The 18,917-nt window shown below is 71.8% G+C and overlaps 1 protein-coding gene across 2 annotated transcripts in view; it reads left to right on the top strand.

The window, feature by feature from the left end:
* The window catches only part of CDH22 (cadherin 22), a 108,284-nt gene that overhangs the window by 36,538 nt on the left and 52,829 nt on the right, over window positions 1-18,917 (top strand). For both annotated transcript variants that reach the window (XM_075916202.1, XM_075916203.1), the window contains exons 3-4: window positions 1,183-1,477; window positions 10,762-10,881. In XM_075916202.1, coding sequence (XP_075772317.1) covers window positions 1,183-1,477; window positions 10,762-10,881 — 415 coding nt within the window. The remainder of the gene's footprint in view (window positions 1-1,182; window positions 1,478-10,761; window positions 10,882-18,917) is intronic.

The raw sequence follows: 18,917 nt of genomic DNA, 5'->3' as shown, positions 1-18,917 counted from the left end.
AGGTGGTGCCGGGCAGGCGGGTGTATCTGACGTAGACAGTAATGTATGACTAGCATGTAAAGTGCATTGAATTGTCCAATGTGTGGGCCTCTCACTCCTGAAATAAATATACAAACAGTATCTAACGAGATAAATCTAATGAAGGCGTCATATAAAGAGGCAGGTGCTGGTGTAAATTCTTGCTGGTGGAGCCGTGTGTCTTTACAGTGGATTATAGAAGTGCAGTTTGGAAGATTGAATGGCCCATAAACATTTTCATATTTCATTAGCCGATTAATGGCCGGCTCTTTTTTTGGCAACTTTGCTGATTCTCAGCAGAAATTGTGGGGAGTAAATGAGTGCGTCTGGGCGCGCCTCTCCGGGGGCCTGTCCGTTATGGATTGCCCCAATTAGTGCCCACGCTCTCCTCCGAGATGCATTCTGCCTGTCCAGTTACTGGGAATAGATTCTCAGAAGCGGCTAGATTGTAAAAACCTCATAACTCACTTTAACACCACCACTGAAATGGCAGGGCCCGGCCTGGGCTCCAGGCGGCCGCAGGGCCAAGGCAGCGGCTGTTTCCCTTGGGCCCACACGCCAAGTAGCGTCTTGGGTAGGAAACCCAGAGGAAGCTGTTGGCTATAACAGCGGCTTTCCCTGGCACTGAGCTCAGGGCTCCGGTCCCTGCGAGACGGCTGGGTGGGCATGAAGCTGCCCATGCAGAAGGACGGGCAGGCGGGCGGCCCCGCTATCGAGGCTGGAGCCTGGCGCCAGTGTAGTGCGGCTGCTAGCGAGGGGCTGGAGGGCAGGGAGCCGGCGTTTCTCCGCGTGCGTTGGTGGCGTTGTTCCCGTTGTGTCCCCTGTCCTGCCCATCGCTCTGCCCCCGGCATGGGGACACAGGGTTATTCGCTCAGCTCTGTTAGTGCTGTGGGGCAGAGAACTGGTGACAGGCCCAAGGTCGCACAGCAGAGCAGTGGCGGAGGATTTGCTTGCTGTTCCCTTCCAAGAGGGCCAGGCCAGGCCGGACTAACTGGGCAGTGGAAGCCGTGCAGCACCGGGCCCCTGCCCTGGCCCCCCCGTGCCTCCGGGTCCAGCCCCGGCTCGTCCCTTGCCCGGTGTCTCCTCACGGCTTCTCTTCGCAGCAGGGCTGGGGGCTCAGGCCGTTTCTGTGGTCCAGCCTCTCCCTCTGTCCTTCCCCGGCAGATCCACTCCGACTCGGATGAGGGGGACGGCTCCATCAAGTACACCATCTCTGGGGAGGGCGCGGGAACCATCTTCCTCATCGACGAGCTGACCGGCGACATCCACGCCACCGAGCGCCTGGACCGGGAGCAGAAGACCTTCTACACGCTGCGGGCACAGGCCCGGGACCGCCAGACCGACCAGCTGCTGGAGCCCGAGTCGGAGTTCATCATCAAGGTGCAGGACATCAACGACAGCGAGCCCCGCTTCCTGGAGGGGCCCTACATCGGCAGCGTGGCCGAGCTGTCCCCCGTAGGTGGGTGCCCGCAGCCGTGGGCGCCAGCCCCCGCGCCCCATGGCTCTTGTCCAGGCAGACGGAGAGTCCGGCCGGGGCCAGGCGGGCAAACAAACAAGGCCTTGGGGGAGTGAGTGAGAATCCTGCCGGCCGGCTGCCAGCGGGGGGGGGGGGGGCCTGTGCAGCGGGAGGGGGCCGAGCCGAGTGCCAGCCCCCCGTCCCTGCTGGCGGGGGGGCCTGTGCAGCGGGAGGGGGCCGAGCCGGGTGCCAGCCCCCCGTCCCTGCCGGCGGGGGGGCCTGTGCGGCGGGAGGGGGCCGATCCGGGTGCCAGCGGGGGGGTGGGGGGCCTGTGCAGTGGGAGGGGGCCGAGCCGGGTGCCAGCGGGGGGGTGGGGGGCCTGTGCAGTGGGAGGGGGCCGAGCCGGGTGCCAGGCCCCCATCCCTGCCGGCGGGGGGGCCTGTGCGGCGGGAGGGGGCCGAGCCGGGTGCCAGCGGGGGGGTGGGGGGCCTGTGCAGTGGGAGGGGGCCGAGCCGGGTGCCAGGCCCCCATCCCTGCCGGCGGGGGGGCCTGTGCAGCGGGAGGGGGCCGAGCCGGCTGCCAGCGGGGGGGGGGCCTGTGCAGTGGGAGGGGGCCGAGCCGGGTGCCAGGCCCCCGTCCCTGCCGGCGGGGGGCCCTGTGCAGCGGGAGGGGGCCGAGCCGGGTGCCAGCGGGGGGGGGGGGCCTGTGCAGTGGGAGGGGGCCGAGCCGGGTGCCAGGCCCCCGTCCCTGCCGGCGGGGGGGCCTGTGCAGCGGGAGGGGGCCGAGCCGGGTGCCAGCCCCCCGTCCCTGCCGGCGGGGGGGCCTGTGCGGCGGGAGGGGGCCGATCCGGGTGCCAGCCCCCCGTCCCTGCCGGCGGGGGGGGCCTGTGCGGCGGGAGGGGGCCGATCCGGGTGCCAGCCCCCCGTCCCTGCCGGCGGGGGGGGCCTGTGCGGCGGGAGGGGGCCGAGCCGGGTGCCAGCCCCCCGTCCCTGCCGGCGGGGGGGCCTGTGCGGCGGGAGGGGGCCGAGCCGGGTGCCAGGCCCCCGTCCCTGCCGGCGGGGGGGGGCCTGTGCGGCGGGAGGGGGCCGAGCCGGGTGCCAGCGGGGGGGGGGGCCTGTGCGGCGGGAGGGGGCCGAGCCGGGTGCCAGCGGGGGGGGGGCCTGTGCGGCGGGAGGGGGCCGAGCCGGGTGCCAGCGGGGGGGGGGGGCCTGTGCGGCGGGAGGGGGCCGAGCCGGGTGCCAGCGGGGGGGGGGCCTGTGCGGCGGGAGGGGGCCGAGCCGGGTGCCAGCGGGGGGGGCGGCCTGTGCAGCGGGAGGGGGCCGAGCCGGGTGCCAGCGGGGGGGGGGCCTGTGCGGCGGGAGGGGGCCGAGCCGGGTGCCAGCGGGGGGGGGGGCCTGTGCGGCGGGAGGGGGCCGAGCCGGGTGCCAGCGGGGGGGGGGGCCTGTGCGGCGGGAGGGGGCCGAGCCGGGTGCCAGCGGGGGGTGGGCCTGTGCGGCGGGAGGGGGCCGAGCCGGGTGCCAGCGGGGGGGGGGCCCTGTGCAGTGGGAGGGGGCCGAGCCGGGTGCCAGGCCCCCGTCCCTGCCGGCGGGGGGGCCTGTGCAGCGGGAGGGGGCCGAGCCGGGTGCCAGCCCCCCGTCCCTGCCGGCGGGGGGGGCCTGTGCGGCGGGAGGGGGCCGAGCCGGGTGCCAGCCCCCCGTCCCTGCCGGCGGGGGGGGGGCCTGTGCGGCGGGAGGGGGCCGAGCCGGGTGCCAGCGGGGGGGGGGCCTGTGCGGCGGGAGGGGGCCGAGCCGGGTGCCAGCGGGGGGGTGGGGGGCCTGTGCAGTGGGAGTGGGCCGAGCCGGGTGCCAGGCCCCCGTCCCTGCCGGCGGGGGGGCCTGTGCGGCGGGAGGGGGCCGAGCCGGGTGCCAGGCCCCCGTCCCTGCCGGCGGGGGGGGGCCTGTGCGGCGGGAGGGGGCCGAGCCGGGTGCCAGCGGGGGGGGGGGCCTGTGCGGCGGGAGGGGGCCGAGCCGGGTGCCAGCGGGCGGGGGCCTGTGCAGCGGGAGGGGGCCGAGCCGGGTGCCAGCGGGGGGGGGGGCCTGTGCAGTGGGAGGGGGCCGAGCCGGGTGCCAGGCCCCCGTCCCTGCCGGCGGGGGGGCCTGTGCAGCGGGAGGGGGCCGAGCCGGGTGCCAGGCCCCCGTCCCTGCCGGCAGGGGGGGCCTGTGCGGCGGGAGGGGGCCGAGCCGGGTGCCAGCGGGGGGGGGGGGCCTGTGCAGTGGGAGGGGGCCGAGCCGGGTGCCAGCCCCCCGTCCCTGCCGGGGGGGGGGCCTGTGCGGCGGGAGGGGGCCGAGCCGGGTGCCAGCCCCCCGTCCCTGCCGGGGGGGGGGCCTGTGCAGCGGGAGGGGGCCGAGCCGGGTGCCAGCGGGGGGGGGGGGCCTGTGCGGCGGGAGGGGGCCGAGCCGGGTGCCAGCGGGGGGGGGGCCTGTGCAGCGGGAGGGGGCCGAGCCGGGTGCCAGCGGGGGGGGGGGCCTGTGCGGCGGGAGGGGCCGAGCCGGGTGCCAGCGGGGGGGGGGCCTGTGCGGCGGGAGGGGCCGAGCCGGGTGCCAGGCCCCCGTCCCTGCCGGCGGAGTCTGCCCAGTCCTGGCTGGTTCCTCCCGTGCTCCGGCCTCGGCGGGGAAGGAGGCCCAGGCCCTGCTGTGGGCAGTGTCCAGTGATGGCGGGGTGGGTCTTGTCCCAGGAGCAGGCCCAGTCTTGCTACAGTTCCTGGGATAACTGGGAGTCCTGCCTGCCCGGTCACAGAGTCCCGGGGTGGCGAGGGGAGGGGGGGCTTCCTGTGTTTGGATCGGGGCTGCTAACGCCGTGAGCAGAGGTTCCTCCCCCGCCCCGCGCAGGGCAGCCTGACGCCCTCCCGTGGCCCGCGGGCGGCTGCTGCTCCTGTGGCGTGCTGCCCTGCCGACGCCCGGCCCCGGGCACCTTCAGGCAGGGTCCAGCCCCTCCCCATGCCGGGACTTGCTCACTCTCCCATCTGTGGCCGGAGCCAGCCTGGGGGGCGCTGTCCATGTGAGTCCTGACCCTGCTACTTCTTACAGCTCCCACTGGAGCCCGTGGCGCATGGGCCCGGAGCCGCTGTCCCCCTGAACCGCTACGTTGCATTTCTCCTGGGAACTGTCCCTCACTCCCAAGCCGGGCCCCCGTTCCCATTCTAGGATCCCCACACGGTCAGTCCGAGGGCCTGATCCCGGGCCGTGCATGGGGCCTGGTGCAGATCGCTGCAGCCCGTGCCTGGGGCAGTGGCCAGCAGCTGCATGAGAGGCGCTGGGGCTGTGCCGGCAGGAAGCGGGGTCAGGCCGGGCCGTTGGGCCCAGGCCGCCGGGGAGCAGTGATTAGAGCCAAGGGAAATTGTCTAATCTCCTGGCTGGCGGCAGAGCGAGGGGATTTGTTCAGTGCAATCAGCGGGGACATGCTGGGAGCGACCGGGCGCCAGGCTCTGCCAGCTGGAGCTGGGTGAGCAAAGACCTTCGCCCTGGGCCAGGGCGGCGGGAGCGTCCGGAGCCCTCGGCCCCCGGGATGCAGCGTGGTCGGGGACGCCCGCTTTCCCGTGTCTGCGCCTACTGCCCGTGGGCCCGGTGCACCTGGCTGCAGGCCACATCCCACAGCCCCTGGGCCCTCCCTTTCTGCACCCCTGGGACCCCAGAATCCCTTGTCCGTGAGTCATTAGTCACGGGTGCGAGATCCTGGCGCTGGGTGAGCTGCCTGCCCGTGGCTGCAGGCGAGGGCTCGGAGGCTGCAGGGACGTTCCCTCCGCCCAGCCGGGGCCTTCTCCCCAAGCAGGCCGTTCCTGGGAGCCAGGGGGCTCGGCTCGATGGCCGTGTGGCCCCCGAGGGCCCTTCCTTCCTTGTCCCGCAGGCACCAGCCGCGTCCCCAGGTGGGGCAAAAAGAGGGAACGTTGCAAAGCCCCCTGGACTTGGTGCTGCCGGGACGGGAACCGGTCATCACTGAATAGTGAGGAGACCTGGCTCCGTGTGGCCAGGTCCCGCCAGAGCTCTGTCATTGCTGAGCCGCTAGAGCAAAGCCTGGGCTCCGGGGAACACGGGCACCCGAGCAGCCCCGAGCCGTGCCTGGCCGCGGGGTGGCGCTGCCTCGCGGGACCTGCCGCCCAGGGATGCCCGTCGGCGCTGTGGGGATGGGCTGGGGCCAGGGGCCGGGACCTGCCGCCCAGGGATGCCCGTCGGCGCTGTGGGGGTGGGGCCAGGGGCCGGGACCTGCCGCCCAGGGATGCCTGTCGGCGCTGTGGGGCTGGGGCCAGGGGCCGGGACTGCCGCCCAGGGATGCCCGTCGGCGCTGTGGGGCTGGGGCCAGGGGCCGGGACTGCCGCCCAGGGATGCCCGTCGGCGCTGTGGGGGTGGGGCCAGGGGCCGGGACCTGCCGCCCAGGGATGCCTGTCGGCGCTGTGGGGCTGGGGCCAGGGGCCGGGACCTGCCGCCCAGGGATGCCCGTCGGCGCTGTGGGGCTGGGGCCAGGGGCCGGGACCTGCCGCCCAGGGATGCCCGTCGGCGCTGTGGGGCTGGGGCCAGGGGCCGGGACCTGCCGCCCAGGGATGCCCGTCGGCGCTGTGGGGCTGGGGCCAGGGGCCGGGACCTGCCGCCCAGGGATGCCCGTCGGCGCTGTGGGGCTGGGGCCAGGGGCCGGGACCTGCCGCCCAGGGATGCCCGTCGGCGCTGTGGGGCTGGGCTGGGGCCAGGGGCCGGGACCTGCCGCCCAGGGATGCCCGTCGGCGCTGTGGGGCTGGGCTGGGGCCAGGGGCCGGGACCTGCCGCCCAGGGATGCCCGTCGGCGCTGTGGGGCTGGGGCCAGGGGCCGGGACCTGCCGCCCAGGGATGCCCGTCGGCGCTGTGGGGCTGGGCTGGGGCCAGGGGCCGGGACCTGCCGCCCAGGGATGCCCGTCGGCGCTGTGGGGCTGGGCTGGGGCCAGGGGCCGGGACCTGCCGCCCAGGGATGCCCGTCGGCGCTGTGGGGATGGGCTGGGGCCAGGGGCCGGGACCTGCCGCCCAGGGATGCCCGTCGGCGCTGTGGGGCTGGGCTGGGGCCAGGGGCCGGGACCTGCCGCCCAGGGATGCCCGTCGGCGCTGTGGGGCTGGGCTGGGGCCAGGGGCCGGGACTGCCGCCCAGGGATGCCCGTCGGTGCTGTGGGGGTGGGCTGGGGCCAGGGGCCGGGACTGCCGCCCAGGGATGCCCGTCGGCGCTGTGGGGCTGGGCTGGGGGTAGGGGCTGGGACTGCCGCCCGGGGATGCCCGTCGGCGCTGTGGGGCTGGGGCCAGGGGCCGGGACCTGCCGCCCAGGGATGCCCGTCGGCGCTGTGGGGCTGGGCTGGGGGTAGGGGCTGGGACTGCCGCCCAGGGATGCCCGTCGGTGCTGTGGGGCTGGGCTGGGGCCAGGGGCCGGGACTGCCGCCCAGGGATGCCCGTCGGTGCTGTGGGGGTGGGCTGGGGCCAGGGGCCGGGACTGCCGCCCAGGGATGCCCGTCGGCGCTGTGGGGGTGGGCTGGGACTGCCGCCCAGGGATGCCCGTCGGTGCTGTGGGGGTGGGCTGGGGCTAGGGGCCGGGACTGCCACCCAGGGATGCCCGTCGGTGCTGTGGGGATGGGCTGGGGCCAGGGGCTGGGACCTGCCGCCCAGGGATGCCCGTCGGCGCTGTGGGGCTGGGCTGGGGCCAGGGGCCGGGACTGCCGCCCAGGGATGCCCGTCGGTGCTGTGGGGCTGGGCTGGGGCCAGGGGCCGGGACTGCCGCCCAGGGATGCCCGTCGGCGCTGTGGGGATGGGCTGGGGCCAGGGGCCGGGACTGCCGCCCAGGGATGCCCGTCGGCGCTGTGGGGCTGGGCTGGGGCCAGGGGCCAGGACTGTGCTGTCTCTCCCGGTAGCCCTGGCGCTGGAGAGGTGAGATGGCTCCATTAGCCCACTCCCGTAGCCCCATGGCCGTGTGTTCTCCCGGCCCTGTGCAGTCGGGTGCCTGTGATCAGCCCCTGTCCCGCCAGCCGGCCTGGGGGGCTGCTCTGCACCGTGAGCGCCGGGTTTCTGCGTCGCCCGGGGTGGGCCCCGCGGTCTCTGCTGTAGGTTTGCTGGGGGCCTCGGACTGCGTGAGCAGGGCACGGTCACATCTCCCCCCCCCCCCGTCTTCCCCGCCCCTCCCCGGGCTCGCAGGCCGGGTCCTGCCTTTGTCAGATGGAACATGATGTCCAATTAGCGCCGGCGCGGGGACCGGCCGAGTGAAGCGCCCTGGTTAATGAGGCAGCGTTGGAATCAATAACGTAATTGCAACCGTTTGATGGACTTTTATCCAATTGACACTCCTGTGGCCCTGGACGTGCAGTGCATGCGGGCGGGGCTGGCTGGGAGGGAGGGAGGGAGGGAGCAGGCTCCCCTGCTTGGCTGCCTGCTGGGGCAGACGCTGCAGCAGCCTAGGGCCGGAGCCCCTGCTTAGTCCCAGGCCCCATAGCCCCTTGGCTCCCGGCTGCATTGCCAAGAAGGGGGTCGTTACGCACCCCAGAGCGGCCAGGCGGCTCCGAGTAAAGGCCCATCCAGCCAGCGTCCTGTCTGCCGGAGATAGTGAACAGAAACAGGGAATCATCACGTCATCCCTCCCCTGGCAGACAGAGGCCAGGGACCCTCCCTGCCCATCCTGGCTTAAGAGCCATCACCTCCATGGATTCAGCTAACTCTTTCTTGAACCCTGTTCAAGTCTTGACCTTCACAATCTCCTCTGGCGAGGAGTTCCACAGGTTGATTATGCCTTGTGGAAAGAAAAACTTCCTCTTGTTTCTTTTAAATCTACTACTTAGTACGTTCACTTGCTGACCCCTAGTTCTTGTGTTATGGGAGCAGTAAATAAACATGACTGGTGGAAACTATTTTAGAGACCTCTTTTATATCATAGCCCCCTCAGTCTCCTCTTTCCTAAGCTGAAAAGCCCTTGTCTTCTTAATCTCTCCTCACACGGCAGCCGTTCCAAACCCCTCCGCATTTTGGTTGCCCTTTTTTGAACCTTTTCCAATGCCAAGAAATCTTTTTTGAGGCCGGGCGACCACATCTGCCTGCCGTGTGCAAGATGTGGGCATACCATGGCTTTATATAGAGGCAATAAGATATTCTCTGGGAAGCAGTGATCATGAGATGGTCGAGTTCAGGATCCTGATGAAAGGAAGAAAGGAGAGCAGCAAAACACACACCCTGGACTTCAGAAAAGCAGCCTTGAACTCCCTCTGGGAACTGATGGGCATTATCCCTTGGGATGCTAACATGAAGGGGAAAGGATTTTAAAGCCACCTTATTGAAGGCACAGGAACAAAGCATCCCGATGTGCAGTAAGAAAAGCAAATGTGGTAGGCGACCAGCTTGGCTCAGCAGGGAAACCCTTGGTGAGCTCACACACAAAAAGGAAGCTTATAAGAAGTGGAAGCTCGGACGGATGACCAGGGAGGAGTATAAATCTATTGCAGCGGAGTTCTCAGGAAGGCAGAAGTGCGACTGGAATTGCAGCTGGCAAGGGATGTGAAGGATAAGAAGAAAGGTTTCTGCAGGCATGTTAGCAATAAGAGGGTGACCAGAGAGGGGGTGGGGCCCTTACTGGCTGAGGGCGGTACCCTAGTGACAGATGATGTGGGAAAAGCTGAAGTACTCGATGCTTTCTTTACATCTGTCTTCACGCACAAGGTCAGCTCCCAGACACATGCAGTAGGCAAGGCAGTATGGGAAGGAGGTGGACAGCCCGTGGTGGGTAAAGAACAGGTTAGGAACTATTTAGAAAAGCTAAACACGCACAAATCCATGGGTCCGGACTTAGTGCATCCGAGGGTGCTGAGGGAGTTGGCAAATGTCATTGCGGAGCCTTTGGCCATTATCTTTGAAAACTTGTGGAGATCGGGAGAGATCCCAGATGATTGGAAAAAGGCAAATGCAGGGCCCATCTTCAAAAAAGGGAAGAAGGACGATCCAGGGCCAGTCAGCCTTACCTCAGTCCCCTAAAAATCATGGAGGGGATCCCCAAGGAATCCATTTTGAAGCACTTGGAAGAGGGGAAAGTGATCAGGAATAGTCACTTGGATTCACCAAGGGCAAGTCGTGCCTGACCAATCTGATTAGCTTCTCTGACGAGGTAACTGGCTCTGTGGACATGGGAAAGTCAAGGTATATCATATCCACTGCCTTTAGCAAGGCTTTTGATACCGTCTCCCACAATATTCTTGCCAGCAAGTTAAGGAAGCATGGATTGGATAAATGGACTGTAAGATGGACAGAAAGCTGGCTAGACTATTGGGCCCAGCGGGTAGTGAGCAGCAGCTCGATGTCTGGCTGGCGGCTGGTTTCTAGCGGAGTGCCCCAAGGATCGGTTCTAGGGCTGGTTTTGTTCAACATCTTTACTAACGCCCTGGCTGAGGGGATGGATTGCACCCTCAGCAAGTTTGCAGATGACACTAAGCTAGGGGGAGAGGTAGATACGCTGGAGGGCAGGGAAGGGTCCAGAGTGACCTGGACAGATTAGAGAATTGGGCCAAAAGAAATCTGATGAGGATCAACAAGGACAAGTGCAGAGTCCTGCCCGTGGGATGGAAGAATCCCAAGCATTGGTACAGACTGGGGACCGACTGGCTAAGTAGTAGTTCTGCAGACAGGGACCTGGGGGTTACAGTGGATGAGAAGCTAGATATGAGTCAACAGTGTGCCCTTGTAGCCAAGAAGGCCAATGGCATATTAGGTTGCATTAGGAGGAGCATTGCCAGCAGATCTAGAGATGTCGTCATTCCCCTTTATTCGGCTCTGGGGAGGCCACATCTGGAGTATTGTGTCCAGCTCTGGCCCTCCCCCCCCCCACATGCTATACAAAGGATGTGGGAGCATTGGAGAGGGGCCAGCAGAGGCGACCAAAATGATTGGGGGCTGGAGCACATGACGGACGAGGGGAGGCCGAGGGAGTTGGCTTGTTTAGTCTGCACAAGAGCAGAGGGAGGGGGGATTTGAGAGCAGCCTGCAGCTCCCTGCAGGGGGGTCCAGAGAGGCTGTTCTCAGCGGGGGCAGGGGCAGAACAAGGCGCAAGGGGCTCAAGTTGCGGGGGGGGAGTCTAAGTTGGCGATTAGGAAAAACGATTTCCCTTGGGGGTGGGAAGCGCTGGGCTGGGTTCCCGGGGGGGGGGGATCTCCATCCCTAGGGGTGTAAGTCCTGGCCTCACCAGGCCCTGGCTGGGCTGAGTCGGGGCTGGTCCAGCTTTGGGCAGGCCTGCAGGCTCTGCCAGCTGCTCCAGGCTTGTCTTGTGTCCTGCAGGCACGTCCGTGATGCAGGTGATGGCCTCGGATGCCGACGACCCCACGTACGGCAGCAGCGCCAGGGTGGTGTACAGCGTGCTGGACGGGGAGCAGCGCTTCACTGTGGACAGGACAACCGGTGAGTGGCCGGGGGGCTGACACGCCAGCCACCCTGTCTGCAGGAAGGGCGCGGCGGCATTGCGCCTCGCTGGCCCCTCCCGCTTAGCCGAGCCGGCTGGAGAGAGCAGGACGGGGGCGGGAGAGAGCAGGACGGGGGCGGGAGAGAGCAGGACGGGGGCGGGAGAGAGCAGGACGGGGGCGGGAGAGAGCAGGACGGGGGCGGGAGAGGGCAGGACGGGGGCGGGAGAGGGCAGGACGGGGATGCATGGGAGAGAGCAGGACGCGGGGCGGGAGAGGGCAGGACGGGGATGCATGGGAGAGAGCAGGACGCGGGGCGGGAGAGGGCAGAACGGGGATGCATGGGAGAGAGCAGGACGCGGGGCGGGAGGGAGCAGGACGCGGGGCGGGAGAGAGCAGGACGGGGGCGGGAGAGAGCAGGACGCGGGGCGGGAGGGGGCAGGACGGGGATGCATGGGAGAGAGCAGGACGCGGGGCGGGAGAGGGCAGGACGCGGGGCGGGAGAGGGCAGGATGCGGGGCGGGAGAGGGCAGGATGCGGGGCGGGAGAGGGCAGGACGCGGGGCGGGAGGGAGCAGGACGGGGATGCATGGGAGGGAGCAGGACGCGGGGCGGGAGAGGGCAGGGCGGGGGCGGGAGAGGGCAGGACGTGGATGCATGGGAGAGAGCAGGACATGGATGCATGGGAGAGAGCAGGGCGGGGGCGGGAGAGAGCAGGACGCGGGCGGGAGAGAGCAGGACGCGGGCGGGAGAGAGCAGGACGTGGATGCATGGGAGAGAGCAGGGCGGGGGCGGGAGAGAGCAGGGCGGGGGCGGGAGAGAGCAGGGCGGGGGCGGGAGAGAGCAGGGCGGGGGCGGGAGAGAGCAGGACGGGGGCGCATGGGAGAGGGCAGGACGGGGGCGGGAGAGGGCAGGACGGGGGCGCATGGGAGAGAGCAGGACGGGGGCGCATGGGAGAGAGCAGGACGGGGGCGGGAGAGAGCAGGATGCGGGGCGGGAGAGAGCAGGACGGGGATGCATGGGAGGGAGCAGGACGGGGGCGGGAGAGAGCAGGACGGGGGCGGGAGAGAGCAGGACGCGGGGCGGGAGAGAGCAGGACGGGGGCGGGAGGGAGCAGGACGCGGGGCGGGAGAGAGCAGGACGCGGGGCGGGAGAGAGCAGGACGCGGGGCGGGAGAGAGCAGGACGCGGGGCGGGAGAGAGCAGGACGCGGGGCGGGAGAGAGCAGGACGCGGGGCGGGAGAGAGCAGGACGCGGGGCGGGAGAGAGCAGGACGCGGGGCGGGAGAGAGCAGGACGGGGGGCGGGAGGGAGCAGGACGGGGGGCGGGAGAGAGCAGGACGCGGGGCGGGAGAGAGCAGGACGGGGATGCATGGGAGGGAGCAGGACGCGGGGCGGGAGAGAGCAGGACGCGGGGCGGGAGAGAGCAGGACGGGGGGCGGGAGGGAGCAGGACGGGGGGCGGGAGAGAGCAGGACGCGGGGCGGGAGAGAGCAGGACGGGGATGCATGGGAGGGAGCAGGACGCGGGGCGGGAGGGAGCAGGACGCGGGGCGGGAGGGAGCAGGACGCGGGGCGGGAGGGAGCAGGACGCGGGGCGGGAGAGGGCAGGACGCGGGGCGGGAGAGGGCAGGACGCGGGGCGGGAGAGGGCAGGACGGGGATGCATGGGAGGGAGCAGGACGGGGGCGGGAGAGGGCAGGACGGGGGCGGGAGAGGGCAGGATGCGGGGCGGGAGAGGGCAGGACGGGGATGCATGGGAGGGAGCAGGACGCGGGGCGGGAGAGGGCAGGACGCGGGGCGGGAGAGGGCAGGACGCGGGGCGGGAGAGAGCAGGACGGGGATGCATGGGAGGGAGCAGGACGCGGGGCGGGAGAGAGCAGGACGCGGGGCGGGAGAGAGCAGGATGGGGATGCATGGGAGGGAGCAGGACGCGGGGCGGGAGAGAGCAGGATGGGGATGCATGGGAGGGAGCAGGACGCGGGGCGGGAGAGAGCAGGACGCGGGGCGGGAGAGGGCAGGACGGGGATGCATGGGAGGGAGCAGGACGCGGGGCGGGAGAAAGCAGGACGCGGGGCGGGAGAGAGCAGGGCGGGGATGCATGGGAGGGAGCAGGACGCGGGGCGGGAGAGAGCAGGACGGGGATGCATGGGAGGGAGCAGGACGCGGGGCGGGAGGGAGCAGGACGGGGATGCATGGGAGGGAGCAGGACGCGGGGCAGGAGGGAGCAGGACGTGGATGCATGGGAGGGAGCAGGACGCGGGGCGGGAGGGAGCAGGACGCGGGGCGGGAGGGAGCAGGACGCGGGGCGGGAGAGAGCAGGACGCGGGGCGGGAGAGAGCAGGACGTGGATGCATGGGAGAGAGCAGGATGTGGGGCGGGAGAGAGCAGGGCGGGGGCGGGAGAGAGCAGGGCGGGGGCGGGAGAGAGCAGGACGCGGGCTGGAGAGAGCAGGACGGGGGCGCATGGGAGAGGGCAGGACGGGGGCGGGAGAGGGCAGGACGGGGGCGCCTGGGAGAGAGCAGGACGGGGGCGCCTGGGAGAGAGCAGGACGGGGGCGCATGGGAGAGAGCAGGACGGGGGCGGGAGAGAGCAGGACGCGGGGCGGGAGAGAGCAGGACGGGGATGCATGGGAGGGAGCAGGACGCGGGGCGGGAGGGAGCAGGACGCGGGGCGGGAGAGAGCAGGGCGGGGGCGGGAGAGAGCAGGACGCGGGGCGGGAGAGAGCAGGACGCGGGGCGGGAGAGAGCAGGACGCGGGGCGGGAGAGAGCAGGATGCGGGGCGGGAGAGAGCAGGACGCGGGGCGGGAGAGGGCAGGACGCGGGGCGGGAGAGGGCAGGACGCGGGGCGGGAGAGGGCAGGACGCGGGGCGGGAGAGGGCAGGACGGGGATGCGCGGGAGAGGGCAGGACGGGGATGCATGGGAGAGGGCAGGACGGGGGCGGGAGAGGGCAGGATGGGGGCGGGAGAGGGCAGGATGCGGGGCGGGAGAGGGCAGGACGGGGATGCATGGGAGGGAGCAGGATGCGGGGCGGGAGAGGGCAGGACGCGGGGCGGGAGAGGGCAGGACGCGGGGCGGGAGAGAGCAGGACGGGGATGCATGGGAGGGAGCAGGACGCGGGGCGGGAGGGAGCAGGACGCGGGGCGGGAGAGAGCAGGACGCGGGGCGGGAGAGAGCAGGACGGGGGGCGGGAGGGAGCAGGACGGGGGGCGGGAGAGAGCAGGACGCGGGGCGGGAGAGAGCAGGACGGGGATGCATGGGAGGGAGCAGGACGCGGGGCGGGAGGGAGCAGGACGCGGGGCGGGAGGGAGCAGGACGCGGGGCGGGAGGGAGCAGGACGCGGGGCGGGAGAGGGCAGGACGCGGGGCGGGAGAGGGCAGGACGCGGGGCGGGAGAGGGCAGGACGGGGATGCATGGGAGGGAGCAGGACGGGGGCGGGAGAGGGCAGGACGGGGGCGGGAGAGGGCAGGATGCGGGGCGGGAGAGGGCAGGACGGGGATGCATGGGAGGGAGCAGGACGCGGGGCGGGAGAGGGCAGGACGCGGGGCGGGAGAGGGCAGGACGCGGGGCGGGAGAGAGCAGGACGGGGATGCATGGGAGGGAGCAGGACGCGGGGCGGGAGAGAGCAGGACGCGGGGCGGGAGAGAGCAGGATGGGGATGCATGGGAGGGAGCAGGACGCGGGGCGGGAGAGAGCAGGATGGGGATGCATGGGAGGGAGCAGGACGCGGGGCGGGAGAGAGCAGGACGCGGGGCGGGAGAGGGCAGGACGGGGATGCATGGGAGGGAGCAGGACGCGGGGCGGGAGAAAGCAGGACGCGGGGCGGGAGAGAGCAGGGCGGGGATGCATGGGAGGGAGCAGGACGCGGGGCGGGAGAGAGCAGGACGGGGATGCATGGGAGGGAGCAGGACGCGGGGCGGGAGGGAGCAGGACGGGGATGCATGGGAGGGAGCAGGACGCGGGGCAGGAGGGAGCAGGACGTGGATGCATGGGAGGGAGCAGGACGCGGGGCGGGAGGGAGCAGGACGCGGGGCGGGAGGGAGCAGGACGCGGGGCGGGAGAGAGCAGGACGCGGGGCGGGAGAGAGCAGGACGTGGATGCATGGGAGAGAGCAGGATGTGGGGCGGGAGAGAGCAGGGCGGGGGCGGGAGAGAGCAGGGCGGGGGCGGGAGAGAGCAGGACGCGGGCTGGAGAGAGCAGGACGGGGGCGCATGGGAGAGGGCAGGACGGGGGCGGGAGAGGGCAGGACGGGGGCGCCTGGGAGAGAGCAGGACGGGGGCGCCTGGGAGAGAGCAGGACGGGGGCGCATGGGAGAGAGCAGGACGGGGGCGGGAGAGAGCAGGACGCGGGGCGGGAGAGAGCAGGACGGGGATGCATGGGAGGGAGCAGGACGCGGGGCGGGAGGGAGCAGGACGCGGGGTGGGAGAGAGCAGGGCGGGGGCGGGAGAGAGCAGGACGCGGGGCGGGAGAGAGCAGGACGCGGGGCGGGAGAGAGCAGGATGCGGGGCGGGAGAGAGCAGGATGCGGGGCGGGAGAGAGCAGGACGCGGGGCGGGAGAGGGCAGGACGCGGGGCGGGAGAGGGCAGGACGCGGGGCGGGAGAGGGCAGGACGCGGGGCGGGAGAGGGCAGGACGGGGATGCGCGGGAGAGGGCAGGACGGGGATGCATGGGAGAGGGCAGGACGGGGGCGGGAGAGGGCAGGATGGGGGCGGGAGAGGGCAGGATGCGGGGCGGGAGAGGGCAGGACGGGGATGCATGGGAGGGAGCAGGATGCGGGGCGGGAGAGGGCAGGACGCGGGGCGGGAGAGGGCAGGACGCGGGGCGGGAGAGAGCAGGACGGGGATGCATGGGAGGGAGCAGGACGCGGGGCGGGAGGGAGCAGGACGCGGGGCGGGAGAGAGCAGGACGGGGATGCATGGGAGGGAGCAGGACGCGGGGCGGGAGGGAGCAGGACGCGGGGCGGGAGAGAGCAGGATGGGGATGCATGGGAGGGAGCAGGACGCGGGGCGGGAGAGAGCAGGATGGGGATGCATGGGAGGGAGCAGGACGCGGGGCGGGAGAGAGCAGGACGCGGGGCGGGAGAGGGCAGGACGGGGATGCATGGGAGGGAGCAGGACGCGGGGCGGGAGAGAGCAGGACGCGGGGCGGGAGAGAGCAGGGCGGGGATGCATGGGAGGGAGCAGGACGCGGGGCGGGAGAGAGCAGGACGGGGATGCATGGGAGGGAGCAGGACGCGGGGCGGGAGGGAGCAGGACGGGGATGCATGGGAGGGAGCAGGACGCGGGGCAGGAGGGAGCAGGACGTGGATGCATGGGAGGGAGCAGGACGCGGGGCGGGAGGGAGCAGGACGCGGGGCGGGAGGGAGCAGGACGCGGGGCGGGAGAGAGCAGGACGCGGGGCGGGAGAGAGCAGGACGTGGATGCATGGGAGAGAGCAGGATGTGGGGCGGGAGAGAGCAGGGCGGGGGCGGGAGAGAGCAGGGCGGGGGCGGGAGAGAGCAGGACGCGGGCTGGAGAGAGCAGGACGGGGGCGCATGGGAGAGGGCAGGACGGGGGCGGGAGAGGGCAGGACGGGGGCGCCTGGGAGAGAGCAGGACGGGGGCGCCTGGGAGAGAGCAGGACGGGGGCGCATGGGAGAGAGCAGGACGGGGGCGGGAGAGAGCAGGACGCGGGGCGGGAGAGAGCAGGACGGGGATGCATGGGAGGGAGCAGGACGCGGGGCGGGAGGGAGCAGGACGCGGGGCGGGAGAGAGCAGGGCGGGGGCGGGAGAGAGCAGGACGCGGGGCGGGAGAGAGCAGGACGCGGGGCGGGAGAGAGCAGGATGCGGGGCGGGAGAGGGCAGGACGCGGGGCGGGAGAGGGCAGGACGCGGGGCGGGAGAGGGCAGGACGCGGGGCGGGAGAGGGCAGGACGCGGGGCGGGAGAGGGCAGGACGGGGATGCGCGGGAGAGGGCAGGACGGGGATGCATGGGAGAGGGCAGGACGGGGGCGGGAGAGGGCAGGATGGGGGCGGGAGAGGGCAGGATGCGGGGCGGGAGAGGGCAGGACGGGGATGCATGGGAGGGAGCAGGATGCGGGGCGGGAGAGGGCAGGACGCGGGGCGGGAGAGGGCAGGACGCGGGGCGGGAGAGAGCAGGACGGGGATGCATGGGAGGGAGCAGGACGCGGGGCGGGAGGGAGCAGGACGCGGGGCGGGAGAGAGCAGGACGGGGATGCATGGGAGGGAGCAGGACGCGGGGCGGGAGGGAGCAGGACGGGGATGCATGGGAGGGAGCAGGACGTGGGGCGGGAGGGAGCAGGACGGGGATGCATGGGAGGGAGCAGGACGCGGGGCGGGAGAGGGCAGGATGCGGGGCGGGAGGGAGCAGGACGCGGGGCGGGAGGGAGCAGGACGCGGGGCGGGAGAGAGCAGGACGCGGGGCGGGAGGGAGCAGGACGCGGGGCGGGAGGGAGCAGGACGGGGATGCATGGGAGGGAGCAGGATGCGGGGCGGGAGAGGGCAGGATGCGGGGCGGGAGGGAGCAGGACGCGGGGCGGGAGGGAGCAGGACGCGGGGCGGGAGGGAGCAGGACGGGGATGCATGGGAGGGAGCAGGACGCGGGGCGGGAGGGAGCAGGACGCGGGGCGGGAGGGAGCAGGACGGGGGCGGGAGGGAGCAGGACGCGGGGCGGGAGGGAGCAGGACGCGGGGCGGGAGGGAGCAGGACGGGGATGCATGGGAGGGAGCAGGACGCGGGGCGGGAGAGGGCAGGACGCGGGGCGGGAGGGAGCAGGACGCGGGGCGGGAGGGAGCAGGACGGGGATGCATGGGAGGGAGCAGGACGTGGGGCGGGAGGGAGCAGGACGGGGGCGGGAGGGAGCAGGACGCGGGGCGGGAGAGGGCAGGACGCGGGGCGGGAGGGAGCAGGACGCGGGGCGGGAGGGAGCAGGACGGGGATGCATGGGAGGGAGCAGGACGCGGGGCGGGAGGGAGCAGGACGGGGGCGGGAGGGAGCAGGACGCGGGGCGGGAGAGAGCAGGACGCGGGGCGGGAGGGAGCAGGACGCGGGGCGGGAGGGAGCAGGACGCGGGGCGGGAGGGAGCAGGACGTGGATGCATGGGAGGGAGCAGGACGCGGGGCGGGAGGGAGCAGGACGGGGGCGGGAGGGAGCAGGACGCGGGGCGGGAGGGAGCAGGACGCGGGGCGGGAGGGAGCAGGACGGGGGCGGGAGGGAGCAGGACGGGGATGCATGGGAGGGAGCAGGACGGGGATGCATGGGAGGGAGCAGGACGCGGGGCGGGAGGGAGCAGGACGGGGGCGGGAGGGAGCAGGACGGGGATGCATGGGAGGGAGCAGGACGCGGGGCGGGAGAGAGCAGGACGCGGGGCGGGAGGGAGCAGGACGCGGGGCGGGAGGGAGCAGGACGCGGGGCGGGAGGGAGAAGGACGCGGGGCGCATGGGAGGGAGCAGGATGCGGGGCGGGAGGGGGCAGGACGGGGGCGGGAGGGAGGAGGACGGGGATGCATGGGAGAGAGCAGGACGGGGGCGGGAGGGAGCAGGACGGGGATGCATGGGAGAGAGCAGGACGGGGGCGGGAGGGAGCAGGACGGGGATGCATGGGAGAGAGCAGGACGGGGATGCATGGGAGGGAGCAGGACGGGGATGCATGGGAGGGAGCAGGACGGGGGCGGGAGAGAGCAGGACGGGGATGCATGGGAGGGAGCAGGACGGGGGCGGGAGAGAGCAGGACGGGGATGCATGGGAGAGAGCAGGACGCGGGGCGGGAGGGAGCAGGACGCGGGGCGGGAGGGAGCAGGACGCGGGGCGGGAGAGAGCAGGACGCGGGGCGGGAGGGAGCAGGACGGGGATGCATGGGAGGGAGCAGGACGGGGGCGGGAGAGAGCAGGACGGGGATGCATGGGAGAGAGCAGGACGCGGGGCGGGAGGGAGCAGGACGCGGGGCGGGAGAGAGCAGGACGCGGGGCGGGAGGGAGCAGGACGGGGATGCATGGGAGGGAGCAGGACGGGGGCGGGAGAGAGCAGGACGGGGATGCATGGGAGAGA

This window comes from Pelodiscus sinensis, unplaced genomic scaffold, assembly GCF_049634645.1.
Source record: "Pelodiscus sinensis isolate JC-2024 unplaced genomic scaffold, ASM4963464v1 ctg98, whole genome shotgun sequence".
Taxonomy (NCBI): domain Eukaryota; kingdom Metazoa; phylum Chordata; order Testudines; family Trionychidae; genus Pelodiscus; species Pelodiscus sinensis.
The sequence above is the reverse complement of the archived record's forward strand: the minus strand, read 5'-3'. Positions and strand labels throughout refer to the sequence as shown.